At 50.9% G+C, this 26054-nt stretch overlaps 1 protein-coding gene across 3 annotated transcripts in view; it reads left to right on the forward strand.

Annotated features, from left to right (window-relative positions):
* Positions 1-3350: 3350 nt before the first annotated feature.
* Positions 3351-26054, forward strand: part of DVL3 (dishevelled segment polarity protein 3) — a 36336-nt gene continuing 13632 nt past the window's right edge. For 2 of the 3 annotated variants that reach the window (XM_065674398.1, XM_065674399.1), the window contains exons 1-2: positions 3351-3598; positions 24384-24453. In XM_065674398.1, the coding sequence (XP_065530470.1) occupies positions 3432-3598; positions 24384-24453 (237 nt within the window). In that variant the 5' untranslated portion in view covers positions 3351-3431. Of the gene's footprint in view, positions 3599-13482; positions 13765-24383; positions 24454-26054 lie in introns of those variants that run through there. The other variant, XM_065674400.1, reaches the window with a different exon arrangement.

Genomic DNA, 26054 nt, shown 5'->3' on the forward strand with positions numbered 1-26054 from the left:
GAACTTAAAATCCTATGAAACCCGTTATCCTTTACCATGATTAGCATCAGTGGGAATGTTGGCTGTTTGGTACTATGTTGTGCTCTCCTTATGTTGGGGAGTAAGAACTGGCAGAGAGGGGAAAGGACAGCTACAGGGCACTTGGTAAAACCATTTGCAAACCAGCTGCAAGACGTGGTAATTTTAAAATCCCCTTGGACAATTTTTCTTTTCCTTCTACAGCGTACAGATGGCTTAAAAATGTATTACAGGTAGCTCTGTAAATGTCTGGATTTTGCCAGAGGTTCTTGATTCTTTGTGCCAAATAACAATTCCACTTTTGCTTTTTCCACATTCCCTCCTCCTTTGCTCCATAGTAGCCAACTTCTTCATGGTGTGAGCTTTTTTATCCAGGGGATAGTGTTCTGCGGACAGATATCCTTACCCTTCAGGCCTTGGTGGGATGGGGTGTGGTTTTGCTACTTTTCTGGGATAGAGTAGCAAAAAGGAGACAAAGTAGGACTCTTAATATTCTCCAAGATGGAATTCTGGTGTGGTGCAGCATCCTTATGGGCAGGTAAGTGTAGACTTTTCAAAGGAGCATAAATTGTATTGCTTAAGTATAGGGTGGACTTGATGCTTTCTGTTGCTTTCAATCAAGATTTATGTTTGGCTTGAAATGCCTTTGAGAGCAACCTTGATTGTGCAACCCACTTTTTTGAGCAAGGTAAGCATGAAGTATTCTTATTTTTTCTGAGGCCATAGTAGTCAAGTGTCTGACTTCCCATCTGAAGAGGATGGATGGATGGATGTCACTTCATGTTCCTGTATCAAACCCATAACTTCAGTTATGGAGTGTGCCTTTTAGAAAAAGATAATTTTGTGTTGCTTAAAGGTGTAAATCATGGGTACATCTACCTCTGCTTTGTGCTGTTCTGAGATGCACTAAAATGCCTGGAGCCTGTTTACTCTGTAAGGAGAAGCAATGCTACCAGTGCTGCAATATTTAAGCGTAGGCATAGGCCAACAAGCTGTTCAGAAACTATTGTGGACCTGTAGTGCTTGGCACGATCCCCTGCTGCTAATTTCTTTAGCTCTGTGTTTTTAACCTCCATTCATTAGGAGTGAGTCATACTTCACAAGACCTCTGTGAGCAGTTAAATCAACCTGTCGATTGAGTCTATTCAATCACTTGGCCTGTTCTGAAAGAAAAGGCAGCTGTAGCAATGAGATTTCTTCTACTACCACTCTGGGGGTATGTGGCACCCTTCCTCTGGGCTGCATGTGCTCCCTCAGGAGCTCAGCACTTCAGAAAATTGCCCTTTTGGTAACAAAGGTGTCTTAACAAGTATGTACAGGCTCCAAGGTGCATCCACAGCTGTGCTGGGAGGCGGGCAAGAAAGTGGCCTGACAGGGAAAAACTATAATTCTTCCACAGAGGCACAGCTTTTTGGGCAGGGAGGTGTTACAAAAGGACTTTCAGGTTGCCTCTGTCAGGGCTGACACAATAAGAAGCAGCTTAAATTAAACTTTTCCATTCCTGACCTGGATTCTTCTTTCTAGGTACGCCGGCTTTTGTCTCAGAGTTCTGAGCATGAGGAAGTGACAATCTTCCAAGAGCCGATGTGGAAACATGGGAGAGCCTCATGCCTCTTACAACTTGTGCTTACCTGAGGTCTTCCTTTGATTATCTTTTTTCTTTGATTTCATGTCAGAGTCTTCACCCAGTCAGGCACTGCTGCCCAGGTAATTGTTAGCAATGCCTACAGGACTCTTTCATGCATGAGAAGGCTATTTGGCTCACACCACCTTGGCAGCCTGAGGAGCTTGGCTCTGTTCCCTATAAGATCTCTCTGGCTCCTCTTCCTACAGCAGGTGAGTCTGTCGCTGAGGGCTGGTGATCTAGGCTCATGCCCCATGCAGGCCCATGGTGTGATTCTTCCTTTGCATTCATTCCTTCTAATCCAGGAAGTTGCGAGGCGGTTCTTGACCTTCCTGGTGGTGGGTGTTCCCAAGCTCTGTCCACCCCAGCTTTGCTCTCAGCTGCAGCTCCAGGAAACTGCCAATGGAGATGGCTCCTTGCCACCCCTTGGGTGCTGCTGAGGTTTCCAGAGGGGAAGACAGCCAGCCTGAGACTGTTGCAACACAGAGGCAAGTCCTAGGGGCTGGGGTCACAGTGTTGATGGCTGTAGGGAAGAATGGTGGGGTCCAGGGAGAGAGAGGATGGGGGATAAACCACAGAGCCAAGGGGCTGTTGGGGCAGACGTGTGCAGTTGAAGACGCATAGTATGTGGAGAGGAGGATGCTTATGAAGAGAGGAGGATGGAGCCTGCTTGGTGAGGAAATGAGGCTGGGGGACTTGAAGGATCATTGCAGTGCCCAGTACCAGAGTATCAGAGATGGATGTGGGATGGTGACAAAGGGCTGGAGGGAAGCCACAGCAGAAGAGGAGGGGGAGAAGTACTGCACTCCTCTTGTGCAGCAGAGTCCCTGTGTGGGGTGGCCATTGGAGATTATGGGGAGTTCAAAGCGGCCTGGACATGGGAGGACAGGATACACCTGTAGACCAGGGCTGCCAAGTTGGAAGGGGAGGCTGGGGTGTCTCCATGAGACGCAGTGGAGGTTGCAGGAAGCAGGAGCACATGTGGCACAGGAATGATCATGTGTGTGAAGCAGTGTCAGTGGATGCAAGGGGTTGGAAGCTGAGTGGGGATGGGAAGCCTGGGAGGGCTATATGGGTGCATGCCGGCTAGGGCTGGGAATGCAGGTGTGTGAGCTGTATAAGGCAGTATATAAAGGGATGTGGATATAAAGTAAAAATCTGGACCTATCCACAGCAAGGGGGGCTGTGCATGGCTGGGAAGGTGCTGAGGGGGGAATGCCCCAGAAGAGATGTGGTGCAGCAGGAGCAGCAGTGGCTCTATGGCCCTGGGGAGAGGGGAGCAGGGGTGCGGGTGGGGGCCAGGGGCTGATGGAGGTCAGTTCTAGCCCGGGGGGGGCTCATATCAGCGCGGGATCCAGACTGGGGGCAAGGTGCGGGGCTGTAGGGTGGCAGGGCTCTGGGTTGCGGATGTGCGGGCCCGTGCAGCGCGCAGGGCGCCCGCGGATCCCCGGGCCGCGCTGGGGCCTCAGCGGCTGCTCGATGCGCGGCACGGCCCCGTGGGGCGCCGGTTCCGGTTCCGGCGGAGCCTGAGCCGGGGCGGCGGGCGGGCTGCTGGGCGGGGGAGGAGCCGCCGGAGCCCGAGCTTGCGCTCTGGAGCCGGGCGGCGCTGGGACCCGGAGAACAAGGGGCGCGGGAGGACCGGGTGCACGGAGGCCGCAGCCGGGCCGGGGCCGGGGCGGGGGTCGGTGCAGGCCGCGTGAGGGCCGGGGCGGCGGCCGGGGGTCGCGGGCCGCGGCGGGCCGGGGGCGGAGGCACAGAGGCGGAGGCCTGGTAGCCGGGCAGGGGCGCCATGGCGGCGGCCGAGACGAAGATCATCTACCACCTGGACGAGCAGGAGACGCCGTACCTGGTGAAGCTGCCGATCCCGGCCGAGCGCGTCACCCTCGGCGACTTCAAGGGCCTCCTCAACCGCCCCAACTACAAGTTCTACTTCAAGTCCATGGACGACGACTTCGGGTGAGCGCGGACCTGGGCCCGGCCCGCGGGGGGAGTCCCCCGTGTCCGCGCCTGAAGGGCGGGCTCCCGCGGGGCCTGTGGGGGGTCCTCGGTAGGGTAGCGGGTTGGGGGAGCCCCCCCCCGGTGCGGAGGGGCTCGGCCCCCGGGGTTGAGGGGTGCCCTTCGGGACTGGCGGCCCCTCTCGAGCCCGGCCTGGGGAGGGGAACTCTCTTCCATCCTCCATCCCCGTTGCCTTGGAGGGGGGCGGGCTGGTGCCCCCCCTTGGGCCGTTTCGGGGGGATACACGACCCTTGTGTGCACCCTATCCAACCGTGTGTGCACCCTCTGTAACCTCAGCTGGGGTGGGCTGATGGGGGTGTCCCCCTCTGCACCTTCTCTGGGGCTGGTGATCTCTCTGGGGACAGCCTCCCCATCCTGCCCTTCCCCGATGGCTCTGGGGGAAGCGGGCCCTTGTGAGCTGCTCTGTGGGGGAACTGGTGGTGTCCTCCACGCACTTTCTCTTGGGCTGCACCCCAGGTCTGCCAGAGGCACCTTGGAGACCATTTTTCCACCAGAGGATCACCCCTACTTATGATGCTTGAGCAGCACGTTGCCTGAAAGGGTATCTCCCAGTGCAGCCCACTGTGGGGTATATAGGAAGGGGATTCCCCTGCACATCCCCATTGGGATTGTCATTCCCCATATAAAGGACCTGGGTATCTCCTGCTGTGCCTGCCTGGGGAGGGTACCCCTTATTCCCTCCACCAAAAGGATGCAGGGGCAGTGCTTGTCCATCAGCCCTTCCCAGGGAGTGGATATGGGGACAGTTTTGTTCTCCTACCATCCATTCTGGGGAGGGCCATCCATTTTGGTAGCTTTGTGCTTTGCATCTCATCTTTAGGAGCAATGGGGAAAGGGAACCAACTTTCTCTTCCCCTGCCTTCATGGAGAAGGAGTAAGAGGTCTCCACATGCTGCTCATCTCTGAGTAAGAGGTGTATACAAGGCCTACTGTACCCATGTATGTGTTCCATCCTCAGAGTAAGATGTCCTGGGCTTGATCTCTGGGGTGGGCCTTTATAGAAGAGGGGTACAGCCTCACATCCCATCTGCTGCAGGGCAGGCTTCTTCCAGCATTGGTGTTTTCATCACTTCTTTTTTGATACCCTTTGATGGAGGTGAAGAGGTGTGTTCTGTCTCTTGTTTGGACGGCTGTACTGACTTATCTTCTGGGGAGCTCCTGCTGTCTGCTGCCGTCATAAAGTCAGTGACTGTTCTGGGGAGCAAGTACCATGTGCAGCCAACTCTCTATTAGACTTTGTCCCCACTGTTTTGACTGGAATCTTCCTGCATCTGACTCTCTTCTAGCGTTTTGGGGACCTCTGTTTCCATCCTGTGAACATAGCTTCTCTTGGCTTTTACAACATGGGACCCTTTTCCATCCCTGTCTTTGCTGTTTGAACGAGTTGCTGATCCTCCTTCCTCTGAATTACACCCCCCTGAAGATTCAGTGTTTACAGTAGGTCTTGTGTGTGGAGGCTGGGACTACAAAAAGCTTTCAGTTTTAGTCTTCCTAGTGTCGTCTTATTGCGCCAGATGCCTCCCTAGGCTGTGATTTTGGCTCATACCCTATGTTGAACAGGGCTGGGCCTGTTCAGGGCTTGGGATGGAGATCGATGTGGCTGCCTCTGCAGGGGGTGCTCTCCCCTCTGCAGCCAAATTATCCCAGTGCCCAGGTTCCCGTTAGCTTGGGAGGTGCCAGCTTTCACATGAGGCTTGAAATTTGGAGTCACTCCTTTGACCACAGTCTGGGATGCTTTGCCCTCCCTGAATTCCTCCTGACCCAGTGGAGAGCTTTAGTCCTTAGAAGCTTCCCTGTTTTCTTCAGGCAAATAGAACCCTCCAGCCCTCATTTTCCATACATTTCCTCAGCAATATCAGTTGTCTGTGGATCGTTTCCTGTCCCTCAGCTGTTGAGTAGTGTTGGGTGCTATGAAACAGCTGCCTCTCTCCGTCTTGAAGGGGACCGTGTTCATTGGTGGGAGAAGTGACTTCTCTGTGCATGCTGTTTGTAAACAAATGCTTTGGGATCCTTTGAAATGTTGTTCTTGAAGTGAATTCAAACTTGTCTTGAATGAAACATTGCCATGTGGGTGGGAGAGTGTCTGCGTAACTATAAACAAAGTTTAGTAATAAATAGCAGTGTTTCACATTGGGAAGAGGGGTCTGGTGGCAGCAAAGTTCTGTGCTGTGCCTTTTCATCCTCCTCTGTTTCTTTAAGGCTCCACAAGAGGAGGCAGATGGTAGATTAATGAAACTCAATGATAAAGCGGCATAGGGAGTTATTGTGGATGCTAGCAGGGAGATGGGAAAATCACTCAGGAAGAAGCTTTAGTTGCGTCAGAAATGCATGGGATGAGGTTTTTGTTGGGATTGATTCAGATAATTCTTCTGGGAAGTGTGAACCTCTCTGGAAGGGAAGGTGCAGCTGAGAGGGGTCGGAGGCTGCATGTGGGCAGTTTGTTCCTCAGGGAAGTCCTCTGTGATGAATTGTGCAGTTGGAGCAGCAAGTAGCAGGGCATTGTGTGGGACAGAGGAGTGAAAGCCTCTCATGGTGCCACCATGGATGCCCCTTTAAGAGAGCTGTCTTTGCTCCTTTCCAGAGAGCTGAAGGAGCGTGCTGGTGGTTGGCTGGAGCATGGGCTGGACCTGCAGCCTTGTCTCTGAGAAGCCCTGGAGCCCCAGGCACCACTTGGAATAGAATCATAGAATCATTTAGGTTGGGAAAGACCTTTAAGAGCATCGTGTAAAACTGAAATATTTTGTGATCCCAGATAACTGGTGTCCAAGACAGAGCAAGCCATTGGTCTGCAGGGACCAATGCATGGAGAGACAGGGACGGACAGGCAGGAGGCACCTCAGCTGCTTGACTGTAAATGCATGGGTAATTAGTGAAAATCAGGAGGAGATTAATGATGGCTGTATTCAAAAGCTGTGTGCTAAAGAAGGGCATTGCATTCTCACACAAGTATCTTCATCCCTTCCCTCAAGATGCCCTCTGCCCAGCCTGGGGGATGGTCTGGCTTGTGCTGACAGTTTCTCTGCGGGGCTGCTTTTTGTCAGTTGGGTGGTGCCCAGAAGCAGCAGCCAGGGTAAGGCCCCTTTGTGAAAGATGTGAGCTAGTAACAGTGGATGGCCTTATGACAGCTGATCAACAAGGAGGTGACCTGCAGATCTGGTGGCTTGTTATTTTCATCAGCGATTGGACCTTTTGCAGGATCCCTGTGGCATAAGACTGAGTTCTTATGTCTTGTGGGGAACAGAGGCATCTCACCTTCCAGGGTCAGCTGGAGTAAGATGTGGTCCAGTGTTTCCTCTCACCTCTGTTGCACAGACTGAATCGGTTTCTCCCTCTTCCTTCTCTTTCCAGGCTGTAGATCTCCAGCCTGGCATTCCTATCCCCAAGGCAGTATTACAGCTGCAGTCTTGGTGTGTGGGATTTTTCATTCTTTTGTTTATCTTGTTAATATTTGTTTGCTCTGAGAATCAGGGCGGTGATGGAGCAGCTTCAGTGTTTATGTCTCCTTGGAAATGTGAACTGAGGCTCCTCTGGGTGGCTGTGGAGTTGTTGGGCTATGCCAGGAGCTAATCCTGGTCAAAGTGCTCAGCCCCAAATTAAGAAGACCCCAGAATGGTGTCACCTCTAGATGAGAAGGAGGAGAAATGAGATTTCATGCACTCGATCTTGGGGAGAGGATCTTTGAGCAGCAGGAAGGCTGCAAGTTTCCTTGCCTCATGTACCCGCCGTGTAGTGGGCTGCAGCCACAGAGAGAATCCAGCTTGTGCCCAGTGCTGCAGAGCAGTGACACAGGGTGCAGAGATTTTGTACTTTTGTTGGCTTTTTGTATTGCTGATTCCAGAACTGGAGACATGTGGAGGAGCTAAGGAATCTGATGGTGGAAGTATGGCAGTGCATAGATGCACTATACTCTTCTTGGACCTGAGCTACTTTGTGTGGATATGCCTTGCTGTGAAGAGTGGAACTGTCCTTGGCCTGCTAACCTTGCCCTCGTTAGAGAAGGAGGTTTGGGTTTTTTTCCTCTTTTTATTCAATATTTTACGGGTAAGATATGTGTGCTGCTCAGCAGGAGAGAGCCTTAGGTCCATGCAGTACTATGACCGCTCATGAGGTCTATGTTCTTCATCAAGGTTTTTCATGGGTTTTTTAACATACTTTAATTTCTGTCCTTCTCCACTGGGCCACCTCTCATCTTCTAGGCTGGAGAGCAGAAAGGCCTACTTTTCCTGCAAGGGGACTATCTCTTCCTCCGTATGTCACCTACTTGTTCAGCGTTGCCGGGAAGACACCAGTGATTTGATTTGAAGTACACTGGTGGGATGGCATTGCTCCTCACACTGCTGCTGGTTTCTCCCTCTTGCAGATCTCTATTCCAGTTTTAACTTCAGAGTTGTGGTGAGTGATTCCTAGGTCTCAGCTGTCAAGTGAAAATTGGTATCCAACTAATCACTAGCCCAGTATCTAATCCAGACCTGCTTAATTATCACCTGCTCTCCAAAGCTGGGTATGAGGCAGTGATTAGGGCAATGCTCTGGAGGCAGAACAAAGCGGGTGCTGCTGAAATTCCCAGTGCAGGGGTCAGATGCTGTTGGTATTTGGCGACCTCATCTCCTGCACATGTGCACGGGGAAATGTGTTGATGTTCACTGAAAGGCTGAGTGATTTATTTTTATTGCAGGGTCTTTTTGAAATTGATGCCAGCAGTGACTGTCCTTCTGGCTGGAAGTTTGGAGCTGGAGAAGGGATCCTAAACTTAATAAGCAGTGTTAGTCCCTAAGCAGTGGTGAGCCCCTGGCATGGTGCCGCTGCCTTTCCTGCCAGCTCTTTGTAGCATGAGTTGGGGGAGCTGTTTTGTTTTGATTTTTGGAGCTTTTTATATTTATTTCATTTTTAATTTGAAACTTCGCTGTCTGCAGAAGACCTCTGCTTATCCCTTGCCCCTGGCGGAAAGAGCTTCCATGTCAGCATGTATTTCCTGCAGGGAGAGGTTAGCAACAAGTCTGTGAGGGAAAGGGCCTTCAAAACTCTATTGCATGCTTGCCTCCTTTGTGGTGCTTCTGTCCCAGTGACAGCCCTGGTCCTGCTGTAAGGTGCCCATCACTTTTCTCCAGTTTCTGGCCAGTCCCTGTCATTTCTGTGCAGAGGGCAGCACTTTGCCGTGTGAGAGACCACAGCACCCAGTCTGTTGTGCTACCCGCTCTGGAGGATGCAGGTTCCCCGCCTACTTGTGAGATCTGCTACCCTCATTAGCTAGGGTCCACCAGAGGTTATTTTTTGACATTTTGCATGTGGGTTACTGCAGCTTGTGCTTCTGTCTCCTGGGCTGCAGAGGATTTGGCAGAGAGCTGATAACCGCTGTCTGTGCTGGTAGGAAGTTCCTGTGATGCTGCCCATGCTGGGGGGTGGTCCGTCAACACTGGAGCTGATGATCCTGGCTTGTAGCTGCTGCTGGAGGCTGTTTTCAAGTGTTGTGGTGGTGGGGGGCTGCAGCAGTGCCATGGCTGGGGTGCAGATGGAGAGGGTTAGTTGATGTTATTTGCTTCTTCACTGGGCTGTATTGTCTGCGCCTGGCAGTGTGTGTCCTGCTGTTCAGACCCAGCTATAATTCACTCTGTAGGTGTCCGGCTTTCTCTGTTGTGGTTGGAGCTGTGCTCTGAAGGCCACATTGGATGGCAGTCATAGCCTGGTTTCTTTGCCCAGGGGTGGCGTTCGGAAAGCTAAGTTAGCCAAATCCGGCTGCAGACCAATTTCCCTAAGGCCTTGTCTGTACTATGCAAACAATGAAGCTTTACAGCAGCTATTGAACTTGTTTGCAGCTAGAGCTGGTCCGAATTTCTTTTTTTTACTGAATGTATTTTCTCCCAAAATATGGTGTTATGTTGAAGCCAGCATTTTTTCTGGAGAGGTATTGTTTTCAATTATGTTTTTGATGGGAATGTTTCTTAATTTTAAGCCTTTCTTGTCATCTCTGGAAAAAAAGAGAAAGAAAGGTCAAAAAAACCTTCACTCATCCATGAGAATGCAGCTGTTTTGATGCAGTCCTGTGTTTTGAAATCACTTGGAGTACTCTAGTCCTCTGAATTCCTGCACAGAGCAAAAACCTACCTCAGTATCTCAGGAATGGCCATGAAGTAAATGTGTGTGCCCTGACTGTGGTACAGCTGTGCTCAGCATGTCTCCGAGGTCAAGGCCAAACACTGTTAAAAGTAGCTCATAAACCACCATAATCGGGGTCATGACCTGAACATTGTTCATTGTTATGGGATGATAGTGGTGGCCCCACTGCTCAGTCTTCTGGTTCCTGCTGAAATACAATTTGTGAGAGTTTCATCTAGAACTTGGCCCTTCCCAAATCCCAGACATTGGCTCACCTGCAGAGTGAGTATTGGATCTTCTGGGTGGTGCCATAAGGAGTGATATTCCTTCTTATGCGGCTATGGTGAAAACAAGATGGGCAGCTGGGCAGGCAGTGTTTTGTAATGGACTCTGAGAAGGAATGCGCTGGCTTGTAGGGATGGAGGCCCAACGCCCATGTGCTTGGAGCACTGAGCCTTCAGTAAGTCCCTCTTCTCCAGCATGCTCCTGTAATTTCCCCACCTGGTCTCCCAACAGTCAGGGATGTATGGGTCTGCAGCCTTGTGGCCTGAACTCTTTAAGGTGGGGGTTGTTACTCACTACCATGCACTTGCGGATGCTCAAGAGAGAAGGGTGCTGTGCATATAAACAGAGAAAATCTGGTTTTCCCTACAGCTTTTCTGCTGCACAGATGTGTTTGGCTTTGGTCCTCTCAGGGTGGGCATCAGGCTCTCCATTTAGACTTGAAGGCTGTATATCTTAAGAGGTGTGGGGAGCATAGTTAAAATTCCTCAAGTCGTTTTTGAGCTCATGATACTTAAAGTTGTGGGAAGCCTCTTGCAGTTGCTGAACTGTTCTAAGCTGAGGGCATCTGCTGTAATGAATGCTACTCCTCCACCCTTGTCTGCATCAAAATAGATATAACAATGTTGTGGTTTAGGATACTTGATCTGTGTAAAGGCCCATAAAGGAGCACTGGGCTTGCAGAGCACAGCAGTGGCTGTGCCTGCGGGAAGCTGCCTTCGTGTTGTCACACCAGCTTTGCACTGCACATCTGATGAGGCAGCAGTCAGGGCTGTGTGTTTTTGGTGTTTCCTATTGATTTCCTCTTCTCTCCATTCCCTGTTTGTTATTCAGAGCCTGCCCTTCTGACCCGTGCTAGATGGATGATGGTTTTCCAGAAAGGGGGATGTGGCACCACGTGGCTGTGTTACTGTTTGTCCTGGTGGTGCTGGCTTGTTAGGCAGCAGTTGGCAAGTTAAGTAAAACTTAATCCTGCCAGTGGCTGCTGGTGGAAATTTTTGGACAAAATCCTTTTGTTAAGGCTTTTTGGAAGGCGTTGAAGTAAGGTACAAATCTGGGAATTAGTCTAATCTCTGTGACTTTGTCTGCTTTGTCCATGTGCTTATCTATGTAATGCCATGGTGGTCTTAAAAGAGTATGTGAGCTCTTGGGCTGTGAATATCACTGTCTCCAAGGACTGCATTAGCTAAAGTATTAGTATCTTCCTGAGCTGCTGTGCTGTAGCTCTTGGTTTCACTTTTTTCCATCAATGTGTTGTTACTGTTATAGCACTAATATTGATGCTGTCCAGGAATGGGTTGGAATTTTCTGGAGGGACAGAGATGCCTGCTGCTCACCTTCCTGTGCTGTGGGATTCTGTGTGGTGGTTGGGACCATTGTGGTGGTTGTTATCAGTTACTTGTTAAAGGAGATGTGCCAGAGGCATTGTGTTTCCAGTCACAACTAGCTGTTGGAGGCAGCAGAAGCAGCATTTGAGTAACATGCTCCACCAAGTCCTCTGTGTTGGTTGTCCCCTCACTGGGGCATCTGTTGGGTAAAATTTGCTATCTTGCAAGAACTGGAGGACAAAAAGATACAGTGAGCGGGCACTGAACCATTGTAGAGGGAGTCTGTCCTCAGGTCCTGGTTGAAGACATGCTGAAGGGGAGAAGGCTTCCTCGCGTGACTAGGAGCAGAGATCTGTTTCTGGGAGAGCTGGCACCAGCCGCTGTGTGGGAAGGTCTTTCCTCTGTTGGTTTTTGACCTGCCCTTAGGGTTTAGAGGGGAATTTACTTGCTTTGTGGCCCCTCTGATAGCTGGCAGCTGTCTCTGTGATAGGCTCAGAATTCTGGATCTGGGTAACAGAGACTGGGCTTTTCCTTGTTTTCTGAAGACTGGCAGTTCCTGCCATGTACAGGCTGGTTCTGAGGACAGTGAGGGTTTGCCAAAGGGGTCTGTGTTTTGGGAGCTGTGGCTCTACTGATTATCATAGTGGGGAAGCTGGTGCTAGTGCGTTAGCCTGTTCACTCGCTGGGTTTCAACTTTTTCCCTCAGCATTGCTCTGCCCTACTCTGACCTGCTTGGCATCCATGGTCCTTTTGTGTCTCATTATCTGTGAGCAAATAGGTTGTGCTCTGTATACTCTGCCATGCCACCACCATTGTTGAGAGCCAGAGCAGTGTAGTGAGTGCGGGGACAAACCTGGATTTGTGGCCTGACAGGATCAGCAAGGCAGGGGCAGGGAGAAGGCTGCTGCTGTGCTGATGGCTGTTAGCTGGTCAGCCTGTAGTGCAGCAGCTTCTCAAACTGCAGCTTTTTTCAGAAGCTGTGATGGATATGCAAACTCTGTACCACTGTTTGCATATGGCTAACGAGCTGTCCCAATTTGCTCAGCCCTGCCTAGCCCAACCAGTATTTTAGTGCCATTCTCAGAGAGACTTGCCTGTGGGCCCAGCAGATGCTGTGATATACTGGAAGCCTGTATAGGGCCTTAATGCCGAAAGTCTTGGCATTGCACTGTGTTCATTTGAATTTTTTCTTACTGGCTTTTGTAGTTCTGAGAATGGGGGACTTTTTTGGATCTAGCTGTATAGCTGAGTCCCTTGTGGCAGACCTCCCAGTTGCCTTAGACCTGGAGCTGATAAATGCACCTTTAGGTCCTGAAGGGGCTTCTGTGAGATGCGTTTTCCTTCCAGAATGAAAATATTTTGTTTCAGCTGGGGCCAAAAGCTGGGTTAGTTTGGGAAAACTCTTAAGATTATTCCCTGCCCTGCCATCCTGGAGGCAGCACAGGACTTTCAGGGTGGCAGCATCTGCTTCTGCTTAGGGTACCCTCTCTTTGGGTTTCCTTCGGGCAGCTCTGACTTGAGGCAGACGTAGAAATGTCTACACAGGGTGTGCATGTTGAGTCTGATACGTCTGAGCTGGGTCAGACTTGGAATCCCACACACAAACACGAGAGCCTACTGCAGCAGTCTTTATTGATGTGTAGTTATTGCCAGTGTGGCTTTTTTCAGTGCCTTCACATTACATGACTTTTGGTGCAGTTGGTGCCTGTGCTCTGGTAGGAGGCTGCATGGCACATGTGCTTTCCCCTGTAGTGAGGTGTGTAGACTTGAGGTGGAGGCTGTGTCTGGCCATGATATTTGTAGGGACCAGGTGAGCTCCTGCTCAGTCAGCACATGGTGCTAGCACTGTTTGTAGTGACCTTACACGTGACTAAAGGAGAGTTGCTTAATAGGAATTTGATGTCAGTATCAAAGTCAGGGTCTTGTAACTTACCAGCAGATCCACAGACACAGGAAATAGCCCTGTTGCAGTAATAATGTGTGACAAGTCTTTCTGGGCTGCTGCTGGGAATATGTAGAGTGTAGAGTGACCAGTACAACACAGTTACTGAGCTCATGGGATATTCACTGACTGCAGACAGGTTGTGCTTCCTTCCACCGCACTTCTCCATCCTTGGCAGCTGTGGCTTTTGGGTCCTTCCATAAGAGGAACACTTCACGTTACATGTGATGGTGACTTCTGGAGGTCACTGGCCATTATCCAGTCTTTGGAGCAGTTGTCAGAGATAGCAGGTGGGAAGGTTTTGAATAGTATGTGATAGAGTTAGGCCTGGAAGTTCATAGTGCCAAGGAAAAGTAGCAGCTCTGAGTTGGACTTGGTCCTGCAGAGAACCTCTTCTGTCCTCTTCTGAAATGTGGGGAAACACCCTCTTGTTCGCAAGGCTGCTGATCACTGGTGCAGAGGTGAGTTCTGGTAGGATCAGAGGTGAGTTCTGGTAGGATCTGAACTGAGTTCTGTACATGGCACCTCCTGCAGACTCTGGACTAATTCTAGCTATCACTTAGAGCTGGGCTGGCGAAACAGAAAAGCTCGTGTGCTTGCAGAAGATGCCTTCCTTCCAGACTGAGACCATGGCCTGTGCCCCATTTCAGTAAATTTCTGACACTCCTGTGGAGGAGTCCTAGGCAGGTGATGGTCTCCTGACTGCCTAGATATTGCTTTGTCCAGTGGAACATCCATCAGATGTCAGGAGTCCCATGGATCAGGGCTTTCATAAGGGAAGGAAAAAGAAGTGACTATTTTCATTGCTGAAAGGAAACCAGCAGCGGGGTGTAGACAGCTCACATTTTCCCTGTTTCTTGGCTAATCTGATTCCTCTTAATTTACAGTAATTGACTGGCTCCTGCTTTATGACTCTCATCTGCTTTCTGGACCTCTAGTTGAGTGAGTTGTGTGCCAGCACGTTTGGTTTGGTTTGGTTAGGACTGGAGCATCTTTTTGTCTCTTTCTTCCAGCAGTTCAACAGTGTTTGTTTGCTGGGTGCTGCTGGCTGGCAGGCAGCTTAGCTGGCCTGGCAAAGGGTGCTTGGCAGGAGGTTGCTCCTTGTATTGTTTAATGGCTTAGCCCTGCTTTTTGAAAGGAGTTTGTTAAAGACGGCTGGTATTAGTTGAAATAAGTTAAGTATATAAAAGGCTACTAAAATGTACTCTATTTGCTCTCTCTCTCTGTACAGAGCTTTCTTGTGCCATTCCCTGACACCATCCAAAGCAGAAGACCAGGTGAAATGGTCTTTCCTCTGCCTTTGTTTGGTTTTGTCTGCTAGTAGACCTATGTAGGAGCTGATAAGTTCTTCCCAGCTTGCCACCTGTTTTCTGAGAGTGAGTATTTCCGGTTGAGCCAAAATTTATCCAGAGCCCAAAGTGCTGTCCTTGCAGTGGTCAGAAATTGTTCTTGTTGGCATTCAGGCACCTTATGGTATCTGCTGCATCCTGAATCGTGGGACCAGAGGGACATAGTATCACTGTTTGCCCCTTTTTCAGAGTGCTGCAATAGGCTGGGATCAGGGGGAAGGTTCTTTCTTTGCCACCACATGACTGGTGTGACTCTGAAATGCTCTTCTTTGCGTGAGTCCTTTTCATTGTCTTTGGCAAATGTTTTGTGGCGGAACTTAGTTTTGAGCTTTGTTAACTCCCTGTTGGCTTTATAGGTTCTCCGTATGTTTTACAGACCGAGTTAGCAGAGATGTTGCTGAAGGGAGCCCAGCTGGATGTGAAGAGTAGGTGCAGTCATCTAGAGCCTGTTATTCTTCAAGGCCCCTTCCCACCAGCTAGGAGGTTGCAATGGTTTCCTTGGGAGACTCTAGCAATGTTGTTTGTGCTAGGAGAGAGTAACGTGAGCTGGTCAGTGTCCTGAGGGTAGGACACGTGTGGAAGCTGCTTTGTCATTTCCTGGTGGAGATATGTCATTAAATACAAATTAACTGTTAACGTGGTGGAGGAAACAAACCTTATTCCTCCTGCCCGCAGACATCGCCTTGGTAGGTGCCTTCCCAGACCTCTGGAGGAGGCTACCCAGGAGAAAGGTGCACCAAAAGCAGAGTGCTGGTGCGGGACAGCGCTGCTGTGCTTGCAGCTGGGGCCAAGGGGGTGCTGGCGAGCAGACTGCTCTGCGGCAGCTCCCGGCTTCCCCAGGTGTGGAAGTCCAGGCTTTCAGACTTTGTTTCCCACCCTCCCCCTCTTCCCATTTTCCCCCTGTTCTCCTCTCCTTGCTCTCCCGCTGAGTTGATGCTTTTCCAGGAATGAGCAGTACTGCTGGCCCAGCACATTCCAAAGCAGCAGCGCTTTCTTGGCAGGAGTCTTGCTTGCTGTTAAGGAAAAGCAGGACAGACTTGGCGTCCCTCAGCTGAGGGCCAGAAAAGGAAGGCCTGGTCCTACCCTCCTCATGGTAAATGCAGAGCCTCCATGGACATCATGGCCCTCGCTCTCCCTTGGCTCTTGTGTGTGCATCAACATCATGCTGTCTCCCCAGCAGACCTTGGAGCCCTTTACAGCTTCATGTTGTTGTCTTAACTACTGCAACTACTTGTATGAGATCCCTGGGCATTGCAAGGGCTGTTCCTTTTCTAGCCAGCCTAGAAAGGGGTAATTGACTTCTGTGAAGAGTTCCAGGGAATTCCGTGTGGGTCACAGACTCTTCATCCATAAGCTTTTTGGTAAGGTAGTGTTGTGGCCTTTGTGTTTTGCTACCAGCAGTAGTGGGGTAAACCCATTTTCCACCTCTGCACAGTCCCTTTCCCTCTGGTGGCTGCTATGTTGCAGCTCTGTGTTGTGAGCTCTTCCTGTTGTCCATGTCCAGTCGGAGCTAAGTGTCACAGCAGGCCTAAGCCTGCTCCAATTTGCTTGCCTTCTCTCAACACTGATTTACCCTCTTTCATATGTGTGTCTCTGGCTGGGGAGAAATTTGGGCCTATTTCCTATTCTACCTTAAATACAAGCCCAGGTTTTGGTCACTGTTACATCTGTGGATTTGTCTTTGTTCCCTGAACGTCATTTCTGCAGATGTTTAACCTCAGCTCTGTCTTTCTCACAATGAGTCCTTGCACTTGTGTCCTTGGGTTGGGCTGTGCACGCTCTTAGAGTTAGCTGCCAGGGTGAAGAGCCTGGCTGGGCTTCTACTGGGAGTTCCCGTTTGTCCTGATTTTCAATTCAAAGAGACTTAAAGTGTCACTGAACCTTCAGGGGCCTGGAGAATGCTTCCTTTGATGATGTCTCTAAATGTCCTTCTGGTGGTTGGAAGCATCACTTGAGCAGGGCAGGATTAATTAGTGTGGAGGTGCCTGGAGTCCCGGTGCAGCTTCCTCCTCCCATGGGTCGGAGGACAGGCCTGTTGGGCTTGTTTGCAGAGCAGTGCTTCAGCCAGATGGTCACTCAGTGATCAGGATGGGAGGGGCTGCCACAGCTCTTGGGCTGGCTTTGAAATCAAAGTCTGCAGCTTTGTTTTGATAAGTGCTGCTCCGGGGCAGGCCTGTGATGTTGGGTGGCTCATTTCTAAATGCCAGTCTTTTGGACCAGAAGGGTTGGAAGTTTGTCCTTTGGCATCTCCCACCCAGGGATACCTGTAGGACTGAGCACAGGTCCACAGAGCCAAGCATCTTCTGGGCAGGGAGGCTGTGGTTGTCCTGCTGTATGTCCAGTGGGGTGATTGCAAATGTGCTGGTGAGGGGTTCTTGGGGAAAACGGTAGCCATTTTAGATGTCTGTTCAGCTGCTGGTTGAGTGATCCTGGAGGGGAAAGCACAGCACGCTGGGGGGTGCATGGGATGGCTGTGGGGTGGCAGTGGTGAGTACTGTTGAGGTAGGCTGTAGAGATCGCAGCCTGAAAATGAAAGATGTTCCTGTGCTTTCATTCATGGGCACTATGTCCCCACTCCTGAGGAGAGCTGTTAGTAGCCTGAAATGGGGTGACCTGCTCGCCAAGCAGTCCTCGTAAAGCTCCCTTGATCTGTTAGAACAGAGGTGGCCTCTCCTGCTCAGATGCAGAGCTGTGTTATTGTGTTATCAGGACAGCTGATTTGTACTTACACTGCAGGTGAAGACAGTGCTGCAAGGGAGCTCACGTTCGCACAGGGTGCAGGGACAGATGGGAGGACAACAGCTCCTCTGGGAGCAGGGTCTGACAGAGCTAAACCACATACAAATCTGTATTTCCCTTTCTATCCTGTGCTGTAGCGTAGAGGAGCAGTGGAGAATACCCCATCTGGGGGCTTGGGAGTGAAATTAAATGGGAGAGTGATGGTCTCTGTTCATACTCTGAGAGCCCTTCTCGCCCTAGAGCACCATGCTATTTGTACCCTGTGTATTTCTTCTCCTCACACAGAAGGTAAAAATACAGTGAGGAAGACCCAAAGAATACCCTGGCTTACTGAGACAGACAGCTCAAATCCTCTAATCCTGGTTTGATGCATGCTGTTTGCCTGCAAAGCCCATGGTCTCGCCAATACATGTATGATTGCTGGCGTGTGTGTTCTTTGGTTGGGCCTGTAGCCCTTGGGGGGATTGTATCCGCATGGGAAGCACACGTGTTGTATCTGGGCTTAACAGACAAGTAACTCCCATCTGAAATCCCAGCTATGTCGGGGAATTGCCTTGTCCATTTTTCTCTTCTGGTGAAGTGGCTGCAGAATTCATCCCTGTGACCTCAGTATTTGATCGCGCAGAAGAGAAGAAGATTTTGCTGTAGAACTAAGAGATGCTCACATTGGGATAGTAACACATGAAGGTGCTTCCTTTTGCTATACAGCATTATTAATCTATACGATCATTTGGAGACAAACATCCCTGCCCTAAGGGGTGTGTACCACAGGTCATGAAAATGAGATCACATTTCTGGTGTGAAAATCCCTGAAGCTTTTGCCATTGGGTAAAAAGTCTCCTGATGGTTTCTGTTTGCTTGTTTTCTTCTTTTGTGGGCTGTAAGAGATAAGAGGCTGTTAAGGTCAGAAGAATGACCTACCTAATCTGTGCACTTTTGGGAGGTTATAATAGAAGATTAAGTTTGATACTGAATTTCTGGGTTTTGCAGGGTTGGAAAAAAATTGTTGTTGTTCTGTAAAGATTTCTTCTTAATAATTGAACTAAATGAAGGAAAAGACCATTTATTCATCTGCTCTCTACTAGCTTTATGTCTTTTTAGCATGAAATTGTCACTGCTCAGTTGTCTTCTCAATCTTTGCATCTCATCTAGTAACAGACTCCTTTTCATCCTGGCTATCGAGCTAATATCCTTGATGGAGCTCATATCCTTGATGGGTCCCCTTCCCTCATCTTCTTGCTTGGTACTGATCCCCCAGTGCCAGATCCAGCTTTTCTCATCCCTGCCACATCACATGAATGCTTCTCTCCGAGTATTCTCCCCATTGTAAGCCCTTAGATAAAGTTGGGGGCGGGACCGACAGAGATGGGCAGCAATCGCTGCGGAGCTCCAGCCTGCATCCAGAGCTGAGGTTCAGATTCTCCTGCCGGGGCCTTTGTCTGTGCCTCTTGCATTTCTTCTTTCACTGGGCTTGTGTTACGCCATCTGAGTTCTTTGCTCGGACCTCACTGTAGTGAGCAGGTCCCACTCGGGAGAGACCAGAGCTGGCTGAAGCTAGAAACTTCCTTGTATCTGCAGCCTCACCCGGGCTGGAGGCCACCGAGGGGAAACGGGGGGGTTGGGAGCATAGCAGCTGCGCTTGTAGTGTCTGTGCAGCCCAGGGTCTCTGACACAGCGCAGCCGTCTCCAAGGCTTGGGGTTTATGGCCTCCCTTCTGTCCTGTGCACACTGTCTTGTTTCCCCACCTTCCCTCATTCCTAGGACATGACTCTGTGATATAAAATACCCTCTAATTTCCTGAAGCCGGGTTGGGGCTCCCTGGAGAAGGCAGCGTCCGCCTGCCTGTCCCTCTGCCGCCTCTGCATCCTTGTTCCAGGCTGCCAGCTGCTCCTGCCGGCAGGGAGCAGGAGGGAAGCTGGGAGCATGGCATCTTCCCAGGCCGTGCAGAGAGGGTCTGCTGGCTCTTCCAGAGAAGCTGGTGGGAGGGTAGGGATGGAGCCAGGGCGTGAGCTGGATTTCCTCCCGCTTTCCTCCCTGCTGCCCCTTCCCCTCCCCCAGTTGCATGGGAGCAGATGTGCTGCTTGTGTCAGCCCTGGCAGCCCCCTCTGCACACCCCAGCTGGGCTCCTGCGGCAGCCAGGGCCTCATCCCCTCCTCCTCCCCCCAGCTCGGCCAGTCGCTGGGGGTAGCTGAATCATCCACCCTCTCGGCCTGCCTCCCCTGTAGCCCTCCCTCCTTCCTCCTCCCTCCTTCCTCCCTCCCGCAGGTCTCTTTGTTGGAAAATTCAAGGCAGATGAATGCTGGGGAGCGCTGAGCCTGCAGCTTGGTTTCAGCATGTCTGCCTGCCCCGGGGATGGGACAGGGGCCTGCCAGCACCTGGTCTGCGGGGTGATTCTGCGTGTGGGGTGGCAACACCGAGAGAGCTGGACCCAGGCTCGCTGGGGCAAGGCATGGGCTGCTTCTCCATAGAAGGGGTTTTTTGGCCCCTGTTCTTGGTCGTGTTGTGCCCAGCCCCCAGCAGGACTCAAAACATGGGAAAATCTGAAAGCGGGCTGCCCTGGTGAGCAGTAAACTAAAAGCAGTCCCTTTGAAATCAGCCCTGGGCAGATGTTTTCCCTGGGCTGTGGTGGCTCCTGCCAAAAGGAAAGGCGTTTAGAGAATCGGCAGAGCCGGAGCTCCTTCTGTGTCTGCTCTTTTGGGATTCCCGGGTTCAAACACCATCAGCTGGGGCTCTTCCCAGCACATTCGCAGGATGGTTTTCCCCGCCAGCACATCCATGGGGCAGTTCCCTCTCATGGCTGCCTCCCCGTGCATCCGCGGAGGAGAAACGTGGCACTGCTCACAGCTCCCCCAGAGGCTGCTCGGTTGGCAGCTTCTGACGTGAACCTGCGGTCTCGTTCGTGTGAGAAGTGTGGCTTGAAGGGAGTGGTGAGAGCTGGGGGAGTGAGGCTGCAGCTCAGGGTTGGGGCTGAGGCTGGAGAGGAATGCAGGGCATGAATAGCTGGGACAGGGTGAGGGGTGGCAGACACGAGCAGGACTGCAGAGATATTCCTGCTCAGCATGTGCCTGACTCCAGCACTATCAGTTTTTGCTCTGTAGAGTCTAAATATATAACCCATTGTGCTTTGGCATCTGGGTGATAAATACTGGTAAATAATGTAGTGGCTGGGGAAGGAGGGAGGGAACTGCTTTGGGGTGGAGCTGACCCCTGGGATGTCTGGGACAGCAGGGGGGTGATAGGAGTGACGAGGGACCCGCTCTCAGCACAGAGAGAGCTTGTTCTGCACCAGGTATTGCAGTTGAGGGTGGGTGGGGGGTCTTGGGGGTTGCTTTCCTCTGTCCCCACTGAGGGCGGAATAGTTCATGTGTGCTTCGTGGTTGGCCACCCTGACCCTGCAAATAATATCACCCTGTCCCTTCACCCACAGGCAGGTCTCTGTGACCCTGAGCAGGCAGCATGCAGCACTGAAAATTGGCTCTGCCTGAAGTTCTCTCTAGGAATTGGATGAAGTCCAGGCTGCTGGCGACAGCATGAATGGATGCTAGTGCAGCCAGGCCAGGGGGTGTGCGTGCACTTGGAAGTGAGGAGACAGCAACTTGCCTGCATTGGAAAGGGTTGAGATGGGCATCAAAGAGGACAGGTCCTGGGGGGACTGCCTGTGTTTGACACTCAGCCTGGGCTGCAGGGGCTTTGGGTAGAGGCTGGCATAAGGCATGCTGAAGAAGCATTAAGCCAGCATGGTTTTGATCCATCCTCACTGCTCCTTTCCTGCTCCTCCATCTGTGCAGGAGGAATTAACGCACATCTTAGGAGTGGATTAGACTGCTCGGACTGTGACCTCCTCATCTGTGCCTGCCAGGGAAGGACAGCATTTGTCCAGCCCCTTTACTGGCTCTCTAGTCTGGGCAGGGATTGTGAATGCCAGCTGCCAGCGAAGATGTGGCCACATGCTGCCTTTCACCCCACGGGACAGCCCTTTGCTGAGCGTGCATGACACTGGAGCAACCAGTGTGGCTGGCAGGGTGGAGCGAGCCTGCTTCCTGGGCTTTGGTCTCTGGGCCCTGTTCATTTGCCTTTTGCTAATGCCTTGCAAGTGTTGGTGAGCCTTGCCGCCCAGTTCTCGGTGGCAGATTGGCCAGCTGTTGGCGCAGCAGGTAGTACAGAGTACCTGTTTCTCCAGGCCCCAGCATGCTGGGACTCGATGGCAGTGCCTGGACAGCCCATCAGTCTGGGGCAGTGGGTCACAGCTCCGCATCCCAAGCTTGCATCCTCTTCGATTCTTCGTGAGTTGGGGACTGGGGACCCTTCAGAGCTGTTGATGGGATCCCACCTCTGTGTACTCTGTTAATTACTTATAAGCTGCTACTTCTTAATATATTACCTCCATTGGTTTCACGTTTGTTCTTTTGTTCTTTGTCTGTTGGATTCTCTCCCCACTCCCCAAAAAAATAAATTAATTCACTGTTTCATTGCTACATTGGTTTTTAAAAGTGCAGTAGATGTCAAGTTACCTTAGGTGTAGCTTGGAAGGGGAAATTAATATCACAAACTACTTGTAAGATATTTTTGTGTTAGAGTACTTAAAATGTCATAGAGTAGAAAATAAAATGAGCTTGTTAAAGCCATTTTGCCATTAAATTTGATTTATCAAAGATGGTATTAATTGAATCCACTGAATTAACAACTTGTTTTGATTGCGTACTCAGTGTGGAAGTGATATGGTGCCAGTGATATGTAAAATAGAATAAAACTTCTCTCTAAAGAAAAATGATGTTTTTACTGTTGGGAGGGAAAATTATCAGTAGTCCCTCCATTATGAAGACTGATAATAGTGTAGCTGTTTGTGTAATGCAGGAACATGACATTCTGGCACAACTGTAAAGCTTGAAATGATGTTGAAATATTATGTAGGTGATTAAAAAGCAACAGTAACATTTGGGAAGCAGTATGTTTAAGGTATTGCACTTTCATCTATTAGAAATCTCTGGTATAGGTTGTGATTCTTTCAGATCATTATAGAGAGGTTTAAATTATGTATTTATTTAGAGAGATGCAAACTGGTGGAAATATGTCTGCTGGAAATGCAATACGGCAGAGAGGAAACAGTCTAGGAGGTTCCTGGAGCGTGTGGAAGATAACTTCCTGACACAGCTGGTGAGGGCATCAACTAAGGAAGATGCCAACTGGACCTGTTGTTTGTGAGCAGAGAAGGACTGGTGGGTGATGTGGTGGCTGGAGGCCATCTTGGGCACAGCAATGACAAAATGATAGAGTTTTAGATTCTCCTGAGCTGGGAGATGGAGACAGGGAGAGGAAGCAGAATGAAGCCCCTGTAATCCAAGGGGAAATGCAGTGACCTGCTATACCACTTAGATACACACAAGTCTATGGGGCCAGATGGGATCCAGCCAAGGGTACTAAGGAAGTTGGCAGAAGCACTCACCAAGCCACTTCCCCTCACTTATCAGCAGTGCTGGCATGGTGGGGAGGTCACAGCTGACTGGAAGTTAGCAGATGTGATGCCTGGCTACAAGAAGGGCTGGAAGGAGGATCCAGGGAGCTGCAGGTCTGTCAGTCTGACCTCAGTGCTGGAGAGGGTTATGGCATAGATCATCTTGAGTGTCTTCATGGGGTATGTGCAGGACAGCCAGATGATGAGGCCCAGTCAGCATAGGTTTATGAAAGGCTTGTGGAAGGTCCTGCTTGACTAACCTGATTTCCTTCTGTGACATGGTGACCTGCTTAGTAGGTGACTGAAAGGCTGTGGATGCTGTCTACCTGCACTTTGGTAAAGCCTTTGACACCACTTCTCTTAGTACTCTCCTGGAGAAACTGGCTGCTCATGGCTTGGATGGGTGCACTGTTCTCAGGGTAAAAACCAGCTGGGTAGCCAAGCCCAAAGGGTGGTGGTGAATGGAGTTAAATCCAGTTGGTGGCCAGTCACAAGTGGTGTTCCCACCACTCAGCACTTGGGCCAGTTCTGTTTAATATCTGTATTGATCTGGATGAGGGAATCAAGTGCACCCTCAGTAAATTTCCAGATGACACCAAGCTGGGTGGAAGTGTTGATCTGCTGGAGGGTAGGAAGTCTCTGCAGAGGGATCTGGGCAGGCTGGATCAGTGGGCTGTGGACAGTAATAAGAGGTTCAACAAGGCAAAGAGCCGAGTCCTGCCCCTGAGTCACAGCAATGGGGTCTCAACCCCATGTAATGCTGCAGGCTCGGGTAAGAGTGACTGGAAAGCTGCTTGGTGGAAAAGGACCTTGGGGTGCTGACTGACAACTGAACATGAGCCAGCTTGTGCCCAGGCAGCCAAGAAGGCCAATGACATCCTGGCCTATATCAGAAACAGTGTGGCCAGCAGGGCCAGGGCAGTGATCATCCCCTGTACTTGGCACAGGGTAGGCTGCACCTCAAATACTGTGCTCAGTTCTGAGCCCCTCAGAGTGGCAAGAGAAATGAATGCAAGTTACACCAGGGAAGGTTTAGATTGCATGTTAGGAAAAAATTCCTTTACTGAAATGATTGTCAAGCACTGGAACAGGCTGTGCAGTGGGGTGGTGGAGTCACCATCCGTGGAGGTGTTTAAAGACATATAGGTGTGGCACTGAGGGACATGGTTTAGTGGTGGATTTGGCAGTGCTGGGTTAACGGTTGGACTTGGTGGTGGTCTTAAAGGTATTTTCCAACCTAAATGATGCTATGATTCTGTGATATGCTCTGATTTTTTTCTTTCTTTATTGATTAAAATGTGAGTTGGGGGATTAAACAGCTGGATGCAAATGGGAGAGCCTGTTTCTCCCTCATCTTCTTTCCAGCCTGCCAGTCATAGCTGTGGGCATAGAAAACTGTAGCCCAGCAGCAGGAGGGAGCTGCTGTTTCTTTCCCTACCCAATCTCCAAGCCTGGGCTGCTGTTGTTGGGTGCAAACACCTGCCTGGGAAAGTCTCCTTAAGTCCTGGACCACTCTGACTGCTTCCTTTCCCCTCTACAGGGTGGTGAAAGAAGAGATCTCTGATGACAATGCCAAGCTTCCCTGCTTCAACGGCCGGGTGGTGTCTTGGGTAAGCAAGCCCGTCGCTTCAGTATCTCACTGCCTGTTTCTTCTCTCTGGAAACCACTGTTTGGTTGCACAGTGCCAAGTGAGGCACGGGGACTGCTACATACTGTCGGTGTGCTGAGTGCTAATGAAGCTGATGAGCTGGATTACCGCGCTTCAGTCCCTCATCTGGAGAGGGGCTGCATGGTGCTGTGTCCCCCGTGCCAGGGGAGACGCAGGATGCCTCTGTGGAGAGCTCCTGGTAACCAATGGTTGGCAGAGGTGGTGGTCCCGGCTTGTCTGCAGCATAACCCATGTGCCCCTATGGCAGGGTCAGCTTTCCAAGAAAAGTTCTGCTCCGGTGACTGGCGCAAAGGGCTTAAGTGACTTTAGTGCTGGTGAAGCGGACTGGATTTGACTGCCCTGAAGACTAAAGGTACTGCCTGGGCAGCTGCAGGACAAGCTTCTCCCTCTGTGCCATGCCATGCACATGCTCTGTCCCCTGCCCGCATGCCTCCCTCCTCCCCAAGGGGATCCTCTGTTTGTGGGGGGAGAGGGTATTCAGTCTCCATAGTCCATTATCCCTTTTCCCCTTCTGCGGAGCTGCAGTTTGTGCTGATGGGGAAGCGTGTATCTACACCAGGAGAAGAAACAAGAGGCTGCCAAATAACCCCCTAAACAGTGAAAATCCTCAGCAAATCAGGCTGAGTCAGACCTAATGCTTCTTCTAGCACTGCATCAAACAGCTAGGCCCCAAGTGGGGGGCCATGAAGCGACTGTGTTTCAGGAGGGAGGGCAGGGTTGATGGGACCAAGTGGCTGGGTGCCCTGCTGCTGCTCAGGCTCCTGCTGGGGTGCTGGCAGCACACAGGGTGGTGTCCTGCCTGGGTGCCCGGGAGGAGAGGGTGCCGCAGCTCCACACAAAGAGCCATAGCCCTGGCAAGTGGATGCCTGCTGCCCGCCTTCTGGTGGTTATCAGGTCCTTCCAAAAACAGCCTCCATGCCCACTGCTGCTCCATCTGCCCTGATGCATCTCCCCACCTTTCCCTTTCCTTTGCTTTTTCTTCACCACCTGCCTTATGGGGAGTCCCAAAGTCTCTGAGCCCTTTCCATTGCTCTTTTTTCACCTGGTGTGCTTTTCCTTGTGGTCCATGCGTCCATGTACCTGCTGGCTTTCCTTGTAGCAGCTCTCAGGTTGCTCTGTGTGAGTGGCACAGCTCTGTTGTGGCTGTCTGGTGTGACCAAGGTACCATGCTGCTGCTCTGATGTGCCGGCTCCTTGTGGGGAGCTTGTGCCTTGAGTTAGCACTGACCGCTACTGGCTCCTACGTGTGAAGGGTGACAGCAGTCTCGGAGACCTTTATGTACAGCAAATGATCCCTTTTTCTATCTCTGCTGATAGTCTTCTTGTCCATGGGTGGTTTGGTGGCTGAGGGGTAAAGGGGGACACTTGCTTTGCTGCTTCTGCAGACAGGCTGGGATGAGGTTATTTTAGGGACTTGGTACTAATTTTAGCTACAGGGAAAGACACGAGCTTGGATGCAAATGACTATTTCCTGACAGTGTGAGAGGCAGGAAAAGAGCAGGGTGCTTATCAAAGCTTTCCCTGGAGGAAATCTCAGCCCCAG

Source organism: Lathamus discolor, chromosome 3 (assembly GCF_037157495.1).
Source record: "Lathamus discolor isolate bLatDis1 chromosome 3, bLatDis1.hap1, whole genome shotgun sequence".
NCBI lineage: Eukaryota > Metazoa > Chordata > Aves > Psittaciformes > Psittacidae > Lathamus > Lathamus discolor.